Here is a 12,778-nt window from a genome sequence, read left to right as displayed (position 1 = left end):
CAATCACTCGCTACTGGAGATGCTACGCCCATTGTCCAGGCATAACAGTCAACCTTTACCATTCTTAGGGGAGAAAATTGCAATGATGGGCATATTTATCCCGTAAACCATGTGTTTGGAAAGTATTTCAGAATCTTCAGCCTTAGTGTGATGATGACCTTCAGATGACCTTCTCAAGGTTGTTGAACCATAAAGCCCCTAATGACAAGCACAAAAAACAAACTCACCAGTCATGGTTCAATGGTGTACATTCTCAATGACATGCTTGATTAAATATGTGACAAGTTTTACAAAAAACAAACTGACTCTCTACAATTTCATGCAACTCATTCTTGACAGTGTGTCCATTAAAAAATTGCACTTATGAAGTAATGATATTGAGAATAGACTTTACATATAATTTACACTATTTACATGTATGAAACACATATGGACACTATGTACAAGCAAATTAATATGCCAGTTACATATCTACACTATATTCTAACATGATCCCTGTATCATCAACAGTGGTAAGCACTATCACAGAAGGGACACCCAAAATGGGCTTCACACATTGTCCCCACTTGGGGACTAAAACCAGGGTATTGGTCTGACAAGCAAACACATAGCGTACTCCCCCACCCCACAGAGCTGACCATGGCAGGAGGGGCAATCTCAATAAGATCACATGTTTTACTCCCATAGGACACCTTTCTAGGGGAAGATTTGAGGGCAACTCCACAGAAGGTTGTTTCAATAACCCCAAGGGAACTTTGACCACCCAAAATGAAGGATGCCTGGGCTATTGAGCCACTTAGATCTCATCTTTCTAAAATGATATGGCTTCATTTCTTAACCATCTCAATTTGAAAATTTGATCTCAACAAATGAAAACCACACAGAACACAAATATTCCTTTGATGGTACTCTCTTTTGAGTTGTGGATGCCATGATGGTCAGAGACAATAGGGTGTCAAAAATATCCAAAACAATATTATGGTGTGGCCTTTATTATTTGCTTTTGGGACTGTCTGTTTAAGTTTAATATCAAGATACAGAAATCAGATATACCGGGAATTCAGAAGCCTTGACACTGATTGGCTCATTAGAATGTTCACCTAAGCCATGTCAGAGGTATTATATCGGAGTAAAACACCTGATTTAATGAGACTACAGTGAGTGGGGCACATATCTTGACATAGACAACTCTTCATTACATACTACATACTATAGTAAAACCTAACGCTGGACGCATAAAACCCCTTGTACCCCGAGTGATCCTGCTACAACTCACCAACATGTTTTAACATGATATTATAAAAGAATTAAAACAAATTCAAAATTGATAGCAAACATTTGTTTGATTGAGCGGAGGTTACCTTGTGCTATGTCACGTAACTTTCATTGACTTTTTGCTTCGAAGCAGGGTATAAGGGATTTACTCTGCCTCTCAGAAACCCACGTGCGGCGTTTTGCTCATGGTAGGGTATAAGCGATTTATTCACCCTCTGAGGAAATTATTTCCCTCCACGGCAGGATACATAGTATTTTATCAAGATCACGTGGACCAGTCAGATCTCATCATTCTGACATGGAGGTATGATAAAATGTGTTCTCCCAATCTAGCTATTGGTACAGAGTCAGGTAGAACTTACACACATGCACCTTATCAATTCAAGGAGAAATGTTTTTAAAGTCTTGGTTTACAGATGTTTTATGAATATTATTCTGTGGGGAATAAAATAGAATATGAGACATTTGTTTCTGTTTTTCAAGAGTTATCTGAATATACTGCCATATGCAGCATGTTCAAGTCAATCTTATCAAGTCTTGTAGTTAACTGTTTTTACATGATGTACATACACTTTTTTGGGAGTCAATACTTAAAATTTGGTCAAAAGCATTATTTAGCATTGGCCGATCTGTAAACCAATACAAAAACAGTATTGCCCATACAGTTGCTAACCTGACATTATGTATATAAATGTAGTACCATACTAAAGCAGCAGATTTTACACACATTAACACACAGGAAAATCTCTAGATCTAGGGTGACAGCAACACACACCTTGCTAATCATCCACCATACAGCAGTTCATGGGAGTCCGGTTACTTCACAATGGACTTCCACAATAGAGTCTCCGCAACGGACACTCCACAACGGACACTCCACAATGGACACTCCATAAAGGACACTCCACAACGGACACTCCACGATGGACGCTCCACAGTGGACGCTCCACAACGGACACTCCACGATGGACCCTCCACAGTGGACACTTCACAATGGACACTCCACAATGGACACTCCATAAAGGACACTCCACAGTGGACACTCCACAACGGACACTCCACGATAGACCCTCCACAGTGGACACTTCACAATGGACACTCCATAAAGGACACTCCACAGTGGACACTTCACAATGGACACTCCACAATGGACACTCCACAGTGGACACTTCACACTGGACACTCCACAGTGGACACTTCACACTGGACGCTCCATAAAGGACTCTCCACAATGGATGCTCCGTAACGGACACTCCACAGTGGAGGCTAAAAAACGGACACTCCACAATGGACACTCCATAACTGGATACTTTAGTTCGGAACGTGTTAGCTCAAATTGGTTCTTGCTTCAAGTACATGTTTCAAATTCAGCAAGGGGCTGCTGCAGAAGCCCTACACTCATTATGCTGCTGGTAGTACTTTTGTCTAGCACTGAGGTAAACCTTGAAGTCCATCAGCCAATGCGGCCCTTACTATGGTTATGGTGCACACATTATGTACTGTGTTATTGTTGACCATCCGATCCCATTACTCGCCTATTACAACATGCATTGTCGCCTTTTATGGCAAGCATGGGATGCAGAAGACCTATTCTACCCCGGATCTTCATGGCTACATGGCTTTCTGAATAATGAGTGAATGAGTCCAGGGTATCATAACAGAATGTAGATATAATACCCTAGCTACTTGAGGATGATTTTTGCATAAAAAATTAAAGAAAACAATTTGTAGAAAAACTGCCCCATTAGAGGTTGAGAATATATGTTGAGTAGCTGTCCAGCAAATTTTTTGCTGGACCCGTAATTATTTGGTAGCACTCATCTTAATGGTTACCTGAAAATATATATTTGTACAACCCTGTTCTATTTTCTGCACACATCATTCACATCCTCCTAGTCTTCGGGACCTGTTGCAGTCTCAGACTCCTCGCTGATGGGATCATAGCTGGACTTGGGGTTGACATCTGCTTCAAAGGATGCTTGCTGGTCACCTGTGAGCCTCTCAATAGCACGGAAGAACTCGGAGAAATCCACATAAGCTTCCACTCGGCCGTTCTCATCCAGCTCCAGCTTGGGTGCCTGGTACCTCTGCTGGAAGGGCCGTGCATCGCCGGAGCTCTGGGTGGAGTTGGTGCTGGTACCTGTGCTGGTTCTCGTGCCCATGGTGGTCTCCGTGGAGAGGTACCGACTGCCGGGGTTGTTGGTGGGCGTGAGGGGCTGGGAATCGGTGTAGCTGCCCACGGAGAGGTTGGAGTGGGAGTAGTTGCTGTTGGAGGGACTGATGGGGCTGGGGATGTTGAGGCTGGGGACGGCTGTTGGGGACGGGCTGTTGAAGAAAGGGGGCAGAGAGACAGGCACTGGGTTGAATCGTGTTGCTGCAGTCGGACTTTCAACTCCATTGCCCAAAGGTTGGTGAAAGTTTCGTACGAGCAATGTGATATCATCTCTCTTTTGACAAATCTGTTTCCTGTAGCCTTGTGCTGTCATGTATGTGTCATGGTGTATACGGACAACTTTGTCCACGACGGCCTGTGCCACCCCATTCAGCGTGGACTGGTTCCCGAACTCCTGGAGAACCATGTAGGTGATCTCCACGTTCACCTTCTCCGTGCCTGTGGCATCCTGCAAGGCCTGGTACAGCCCGTCGGACATCATGATGAGAAAGCTGGTGTTGTCAGTCAGGGGCACTCCTCCCTCAAGATGGGGCTCTGCTATCACAGGCTCACTTCTCGCATGACTAAAACACAACAACAGTTTCAATAGCTCAGGCATTTACATTGGTCTCGATGATGAGTTTTTGTTGTTGTTTTCGTTGTTTTGTTTAACCCACAAGCTGGTGGCCAGTATATAATCAAATCTGGATCAGTCAATTCAGTAACTGATGTGAAGGACAAAGATCCATGCGAACTAGATTCAAACACACAGATATAAACCCCGAGTCTGAGTCATGGCAACTTTCACTAATCATATTGGGGCCCCAGTGAGATGTAAGATGAGTAAATAAGTATAAAATTTCAAATAATGTTAGATTTTGACATACCTCTATTAAGAATCTGGCAATTTCATTGGTTAATCCGTACCATGTGACAAAACATTACACTTCAATGTAGACCACCAAATCATGTGACACTGACCTCAAATATTGACTTGTCACATGATCAGTATTGACAAGTCACGTCAGAAGTCACGACAAGTTGCTAGAAAACAAGATGGCGTCTCGAATACTAACTTTTTACGGTTCACAGCTAAGTTACTGTAATGAAACAGAGGACAGTTTAAAGGCTTCAAAAACTTCAAAGTAAATTTCGGTATAGGAAAACAAATGAAAACTCTTGAGAATGTCAATGTACAAAAACAAAGACACTCCGACCCGATCACTTCAGCAGTCAGACCATCTCTGGGGTCGGGTCCCCTGTCCTTGTTTTTGCACATTGACCTCATCGAGTAATTATTTGTATAGTATTTGTGAAGCCTTATGCTTACTGTGTTTTATAGAGGGGACTTTCCCTGATGCATCAAAATATATTTTAAAATATAAAATGAACTTTGATTGTATATCTTATCAAAATAGAAATATTTGTTACCATCAGTTAAACTTTAACATGTATGCTAGAATTAGTTTCAATGCTTAGAAAGTGAGTCTGAACCAAAATATAGCTCTGCATCTGAAAACCAATTTCTCACAAGTCACAGCTCTTGGATAACATGTGAAATTCTTTCTTTATGTCATTTCAGATGTTATTTTTTCGTCAAAACCAAACAAATATTTTCCATTTATAATGAACAGTATTGAAATATCTCAAAATCCCAATATCCTTGAATAAGATGAAAGTCTGCGCTATGTCAAATATTGTATTTACATTTGACAGCCGTAAGCTTCATGATCATTGAAATACATGTACTACTCAAATATTTATGCAAAAGCTAAAACATCATGTCATTTCCAAAAACCCTGCAGGGATACCTGGGTTGAATTGATCCCCAGCAACCTTTGCCTGTCGTAAGAGGCAACCAAACGGAACAGGGCCCTGTTCCACAAAGCCATCTTAGCACTACCATGATCGGAAGCCTCCGTTAAAGTATGGGAGTTACGATCAACTTAGCGCTAAGATCGTTTTGTGGAACAGGTTCAATGACTTAGTTGATTGCTTGTCATCGTACTCCGAACGGCATGGATCGTTGCTCACAATATCAATTACTGGATTGTCTGGTCCAGATTTAATTATATACAGGCCAGAGTCATAAAGTTGGAATGTGTGCAGCATTAAACAACAATCAACAAACAAACCTAGAAGACAATGTCAACTGATATTGTGTCTTAAATCTGCTCAAACCAAAGACAGCCAACACAATAACTGTTGTGTTTTTCATTATATAATAGAAATTATTATTAATATCTGTAATTTGAAATGGTTTCACTTCTTCTTTTACCACCAACATTGATTTTTAGGCCAAACATTTTGGAATCCAACTAATACGAAATGCATGTTTTCCAACCTTAGAATATCGATGTCCTTGTAACCACCTTTCACATGGTAGTCACCGATACAGCGTGTGTTGTCAGAGTTTCCGATCTTCCTCAGCTGTTTGAGTCGTTCCACATCGAGACCTAGTCTGGTGAGGCGTCGTTGCTCTGATTCATCATTGAGTGTGTGGTCGTATGTGAGTTGCGTGACACGAACACGGTTGTCCTCCTTCACCACCAGCAGGACTCGCGAATCACCTGAACACAATAGAGAGCGAGTTTGGGATTCACATCACTTTGAGGTGAGGTGAAATGATGTTTAATGTTGTGATCAAGATTTTTCACTCTAATCATGCTAATAACGACATGCATGCACTTGGGCTGTTTGTACAAGTCTGGACTTATGGACTTTTATAGTTCTAGCCCATTGAGATACCATGAGCAGTCTAACAAGGATACCCACTCACAGTATACTGACTTCGAGCTGGACGGTCCTTGTTTTATCCTCTTAATGCCCAGTGCCAGGCAGGGTAACAACAAGGACCATCTTTCAATGTTCCACTGACCTTCCACCACAACATGGAGGTGTTAGCACCACTCTGAACAGTATTTCATTAATTGTGTACATTATGTGCATTAGGTGAGGGGTAATGGGGTTTGACGTCGCATCCAAGATTATTGCACTTAAATAGGGCTGTGCATGCACGTGTATGTGTGTGTGTGGCTGCTTGTACTAGTCCGGACTGAGGCCAATTTATTATGCTAGCACACTGAGATACCATGCAACAGTTTAACATGAACACCCCACTCATACATAGTTTTAGCGCCTTTTGCTGAGCGCCAGACAGGGTAACAACAAGTACCATCATTTAATGTCTTTTGGCATCACGCAACCGGGGATCAAACTCCGGACCTTCCACTCTCCAGGTGGACACTTTACCACTAAACCACGGAGGCGGTCACATCACGTGCATTTATACAAGGCCTTTCATGATATAAAATGTGGACATCCAACACAGGAATATCAATCCTGCTCATAATACAATACTGAAGAACTTATACACGTGTAGGAGAGTAAGCATACCTGTGAAGGAGAACAATAGACCAATGTACAAACACGACTTCACCTACCAACATTGGCCACATACAGCTTCTCATTGAAGGCGAGCACGACTGACGCAGTTGTCCCCCCTGCTATCTCCAGATCCAACTGCTGAATCCTGTTGACAATGTCGGGGTACTTCGTGAAGGCATCGTAATGGGTGATGCCCTGTTGTACAGAAATACATGTATCAGTAATAAGTGATAACCAGACTTTCACGATTCTGTAGACAAGCATGGCTGTACTTAATTTGCCGCAATATGCTGCGGTTCACCCAAACATTGCATTCATACTTGATTGTCACAGATTCTACATTGAGTAAAAATACAGCTCAATCATGGATTATTTTAAGTGAGTGAGTGAGTTGGGTTTAACGCTGGTTTGAACATTATTCCAGTTACATCACGGCGTGTCAACTTAATGTGGGAGGAAAGCCCAAAGCAATCAGGTCTCAGACGTTTACCACTTCGGTGAAACCCATGAGCACGGGTATGGTGCTGACAAACCTAGAAACATAATCAGGGCGAACCGGGATTCGAACCCAGAATCATAGGTTTCTGGCATGCCCAAGGGACGCAACTATGCACAGTGAATTGCGGCGCCTTAGACGGCTAGGCCACCCATGCCCCCGGGTTATTTTAAGAATAAACTATGTGAAAAAGATATTATTACCCTCATGTGTTTCCATATTGTACATATCATATGTTAGGAACATAAGTTGTGTTATGTGAGACAAAAGCCAAAGGCTTGCATAATACAAGTTTTATTCCTAACAAATGATACTTACGATTAGGAAACACATTGGCTCTAGTTTCAAAATACAATTTGAATTGTAGGAATACCACCAAATCACTTACATCGGGCAGCTCCAGCTGACAGTTGGTCTTTTGAGCAAGTAGGTCATCAATGGTTTCAAAATACCCCTTCTCCACAGCATGGAAGGCCTGCAAGAACAAACATAATCCTCAGCAACATGTACATTTGATACATCCATTTATAACATGACAAATTCCATTCAGCAAGCTGACATGGTAGGAATGTTATCTGTAAGATTCCTCCACGCCCTGCTACGTATGGATCAATTTATATTAGGCAATATGAACCACAGCCTGCTACCTGTAATGTGATTGTAGGCATTTCACACAGGCCTCAGAGCAACGAATGGTAGTTCCATTTGATTCAGTTGTAGCATTCAAAGAGGTATGTTTGGAGTCCAGATTTAAACACAGATACTAGGTGCACTTTTGAGGCAGAAGGGGAGATGCCCAGTCCCATCTTAGTGTTTAAAAAACCCATTATTGGTTGTTCATTTATATCAATTGAACAATACACGCACATGTTTTTGTATAGAGATGCATACAACAAATTACTCAATACTCAAAATAATTTTGTTATCATGCAAACAGATATTTCTTTCAAATAGGTTTCATTTGCATGTTGTTGATTTTCTTAAACAACAGTAAGTAATAATATGTGTCAGTATTGAAATTTTTGTTTTTAAAATAATAAATATTTGAAAATTAGTTTTCCTTCTTTGTTTTTTAAATGTCCCATCTTAGTTTTACTGCTGCAAACAAACTGACATTTTAGGCATATTACATCTCAGCCTGGAATGAGAGTCCTCTATAACTATATGTTTTTGACAGCCATGTTTATCGCAATTTCTCCCACTATAACGAAAGGTATGACGACATGCAGACATTGTAAATACTTGAGTGATGGCTTGTTTTCAAGATAAAGTTGTTTATAGGTGAATGGGATGTTTGACAGATGTTCATGTGCTTAGTGAGAAAACTACAAATGTTTCTAAAGCGCCCTAAAACCCATTATGTGAGGATACCTAAATGCATAATATAAGGGGGAATCTAAGTCAGACCTGGCGCAAAACTTCCAAGATGGCTTCATCGGATGTTTTGTTGTTCAGCTGTCCGAACAACAACTCTGCTGGCATACGCTGAGCAGCAAAGTTGGCAGCCTTGCTTCCACTGTGGCCATCAAACATGCCGTACAGAAAACACCCATCAAACGGTCTGCAAAGACAAAAGCAGCTTTCAGATGGTAAAGAAACACACCTGACACACATGGGGTGCCAGATATCAACAGAAACAGGGAGGAGATGTCTGAAACTGAGCTCTACTAGAAACTAGCAATACTTCGGAGTGACCAAGAAGAGGTTGTCCCCCTTTACAACTTGTGGTGCTCTCATTCCCTGGTACTCCTGGCGTATCACCAGCTGATCTTAACATCAAGAAAAAATGAATGGAAAAATAAGAACTCTTCTTTATTTGTATCAAGGATATTCACTTGAATTTTTCAAAAACATCTATTTTAACGAAGTTTGGCGAAGTAGTATGTTTCGCACATTGTTTTCTCACCAATTGGTGAACTCACTATATGACGTAAATGGCCTTTGTCACATTTCTGTTGTTGAAAGAAAGAGGAGAATATTTCAATCCTTTAATCCCACTCATACTCATGCCTGCTAGAGTGTGAACAGAGGGGAAGGTTTGTGTGATCAAGTGTGTAATTTTGGAGTTAGCTTGTGTGATCAAGTGTGTAAATTTGGAGGTAGCTTGTGTGATCAAGTGTGTAAATTTGGAGGTAGCTTGTGTGATCAAGTGTGTAAATTTGGAGGTAGCTTGTGTGATCAAGTGTGTAAATTTGGAGTTAGCTTGTGTGATCAAGTGTGTAAATTTGGAGGTAGCTTGTGTGATCAAGTGTGTAAACTTGGAGGTAGCTTGTGTGATCAAGTGTGTAATTTTTTAGGTAGCTTGTGTGATCAAGTGTGTAAATTTGGAGGTAGCTTGTGTGATCAAGTGTGTAAATTTGGAGGAAGCTTGTGTGATCAAGAGTGTACATTTGGAGGTAGCTTGTGTGATCAAGTGTGTAAATTTGTAGGTAGCTTTTGTGATCAAGTGTGTAAATTTGGAGGTAGCTTGTGTGATCAAGTGTGTAAATTTGGAGGTAGCTTGTGTGATCAAGTGTGTAAATTTGGAGGTAGCTTGTGTGATCAAGTGTGTAAATTTGGAGGTAGCTTGTGTGATCAAATGTGTAAATTTGTAGGTAGCTTGTGTGATCAAGTGTGTAAATTTGTAGGTAGCTTGTGTGATCAAGTGTGTAAATTTGGAGGTAGCTTGTGTGATCAAGTGTGTAAATTTGGAGGTAGCTTGTGTGATCAAGTGTGTAAATTTGGAGGTAGCTTGTGTGATCAAGTGTGTAAATTTGTAGGTAGCTTGTGTGATCAAGTGTGTAAATTTGGAGGTAATTTCCTCCAACAAGACCATATATGGAGCCCCTGTATATAAAGGCTCCCCATCTGCTGTATCTTCATTTCCCTTGAAACAATAACAAATATTAACAATAATTGTTGAATATACATGATATAGATAACATTAATTAGATAAAAACCTAAAATGGAAGCTCTTGTCTTCAAACTCATGTTCTTCGCGTCGGTGGCCATCATCTCTGTAAATCTGATTGGTGGAGAAACCAACGCCCGACAGATAGCACACCGGGAGGTCATCCGTCCAGCTCAGAGCGTGACCCTGTAACAAGGGGGGTAACCATGACATCAAGAATGCTTACTTCTAACACTTCTGGGATCACTACGCATGTTAACTGTGAAAGGACTAACTTATCTCAGTGACTTGGCCTCATGTTGTTAATGATGATATATTGGAGAACCCACAATGGTTTAGTAATAGGAACTCATTTGGACACCATGTTATTCATAAGCACGAAAAGGTCTTTTAGCATGTTTAGATTTTTATTATTCGGTTTAAAAAATATTTTTCCTGCATTCAGCATAAGTAGTCAATTTCAACTTCCACAATAACTAACTATCATGTCCTCTAAACAGCCATGAATCATACACTTAAATAATTCTTGGAAACCAGATAAATTTGTGGGATGGTTTGATGTTGTTGGCTGACAATTTACTCTTTTGCTTTTAGGCCAAAACATTTATGTTGTCATGTACTCTGTATGTTCATGGGACAACACATAATTGTGAAACAGAGTAAAGTAAACATATCCCACCTTCCAAATTTGTCAAAAAGATTTCCAATATCAGCTTTTATATATTCGTCAGTCTTGTAAACCAATCAATAAGAAATCCAAGGCATTATGAATTTTGGTTTGGGCCACACTGATTTACTTAGGACTAATGTCACATTCTAATTAGGAGATAAACATGTTTTCAGAGTTGCAGGTTTTATTGAGTATTTGACAAGTGGAAACTTCTTTTGGAAACCACAGCATTAGCCAAGAGGGTTCAAATGTTAAAATCATACCAGATACAATCTGCAACTCTGAACATGCTGCAAACACATATTGTTTATGTATATTGTTTTTTTATATCAGCAGTTTTCTGAACTCTCTCTATGTGAACTCTCACAGTTGTGAGACAGACATGACACAACTCTGGAATGCTGACATCACTCTGGAATTCTATGATGTCATCATAAAATCGATGACATCACATGCTTCTGTGATAACTAAACTCACCTCGTTAGCATATGAGTATGAATACTTTTCTTAATTAGCCTTTTCTTTCTCAATTCCTTATTTAAAAAATGTGGTATTTGGTTTGGAAAAGTTTATACCCGTGTAAATTGTTTAGGATCATTACTCCCTATGTTCAAGTATTAAATTACTTGTACAGATTCTTGGTACAACACTGATAAGTTTCCAGCTCAAAATATTTTAAAGTTTTTTTCTTTCCTGACTAATTACATACTAACTATGCATACCATGCCAATCAGTCTACAACTTAATGCATTTAATCAAGTTATTTATATTCATAGCTGTGAAATTATCTTGATTATTCTAACCATGCTTACAGATATCTTTCACTCCCAATCCTATGAACATGATAAAAGATGCCACTTAAATGCTTTATAAGACAAGCATATATCATATCTTCTTATTTTAAATTTGAAACAATGACTACTGAACATTCCTGCTATAAGCAGATAAGACTTAAATTAAAATACATCCATGGTAATGGTACCTATTGGGAATTGACGGGTCACTCTGTAAAATGATTATTGATAATCATTGGTAAGAAGTCTTTGGCATAAATTTCATTGAATGTTGGATTACATCAAGTTCAATAACAATGAATGTGTATATTGTGTTCATGATTCTGAGGAAGATTTAAATCTTCACCATACACTCAAGTCACACTAAAATATAGCCCTTTTAAATCCTGTTTGTCATTAAACATAGGATACACTTGTCGTTTTTGTGTCAAGGCAAACAGTAGCTAACAATGCATCCATGGACATGTACACGCCCACATTTAAAAAATAAAATATCCGTAAACATAGTCAGACAATTTGTACAGATGTAAGTATGGTGCAGCCATTACAATTAAAATATGGCATATGTGACAACGCATCCATTCAGCAGAGAACACACAGTGCATCAACATTTTGCATCATACCAGAACATTATCCTAAAGTTTGGGTCACAGTAACATGAGCCTAAAAAATGCTTCCTTCCAGGAGAAATAGAATATGCAAGCTGTCAAGGTGCATCCGTCTTTTAACTTAAAATTGCATTTGAAGCCAGTGGCATTACGCACCTGCATTCCTAGTCTAGGAGGGTGTCCTACCGACCCATTTGTTAATCTCCCGTCGCTCATGACTTCGGGAACAGGCCGATAAACACCTACAAAAAAACTTTTGGAAATCCCCAACTTTCCAGTATTTTCCGGAAGTTGGAACCCGGAAGTATACCTAGCAGTCAGCGTGTTATATTAAAAGTAAGACTTGGTCAGCCGTCAACGATATATAATAAATATATCCTCAGCATCTATTTTACAAAAGTATCTATACAAAATACATAAATAGACATATTTGATTTATATATAGTCTTCCTTTTAGAAACATCGTGTACATCTACAACCAGACATTGGTTCACAATTCGTTTTAA

The 12,778-nt window shown here is 39.8% G+C and overlaps 1 protein-coding gene across 1 annotated transcript; it reads right to left on the bottom strand.

Moving 5' to 3' along the window:
- Positions 1-230: 230 nt before the first annotated feature.
- On the bottom strand, positions 231-12,560 carry LOC124151038 (TGF-beta-activated kinase 1 and MAP3K7-binding protein 1-like). The gene is made up of 7 exons (XM_046523280.2): positions 12,429-12,560; positions 10,250-10,386; positions 8,718-8,871; positions 7,699-7,785; positions 6,871-7,009; positions 5,772-5,997; positions 231-4,011 (listed from the first exon to the last, which is right to left on the bottom strand). The coding sequence occupies exons 1-7, from the start codon at positions 12,486-12,488 to the stop codon at positions 3,168-3,170; spliced, it is 1,647 nt and encodes a 548-aa protein (XP_046379236.2). The 5' UTR covers positions 12,489-12,560; the 3' UTR covers positions 231-3,167.
- Between the last annotated feature and the right edge of the window lie 218 nt (positions 12,561-12,778).

This window comes from Haliotis rufescens, unplaced genomic scaffold, assembly GCF_023055435.1.
Source record: "Haliotis rufescens isolate VD_foot unplaced genomic scaffold, xgHalRufe1.0.p SCAF_20, whole genome shotgun sequence".
In the NCBI taxonomy this organism is placed as follows: domain Eukaryota; kingdom Metazoa; phylum Mollusca; class Gastropoda; order Lepetellida; family Haliotidae; genus Haliotis; species Haliotis rufescens.
The sequence above is the reverse complement of the archived record's forward strand: the minus strand, read 5'-3'. Positions and strand labels throughout refer to the sequence as shown.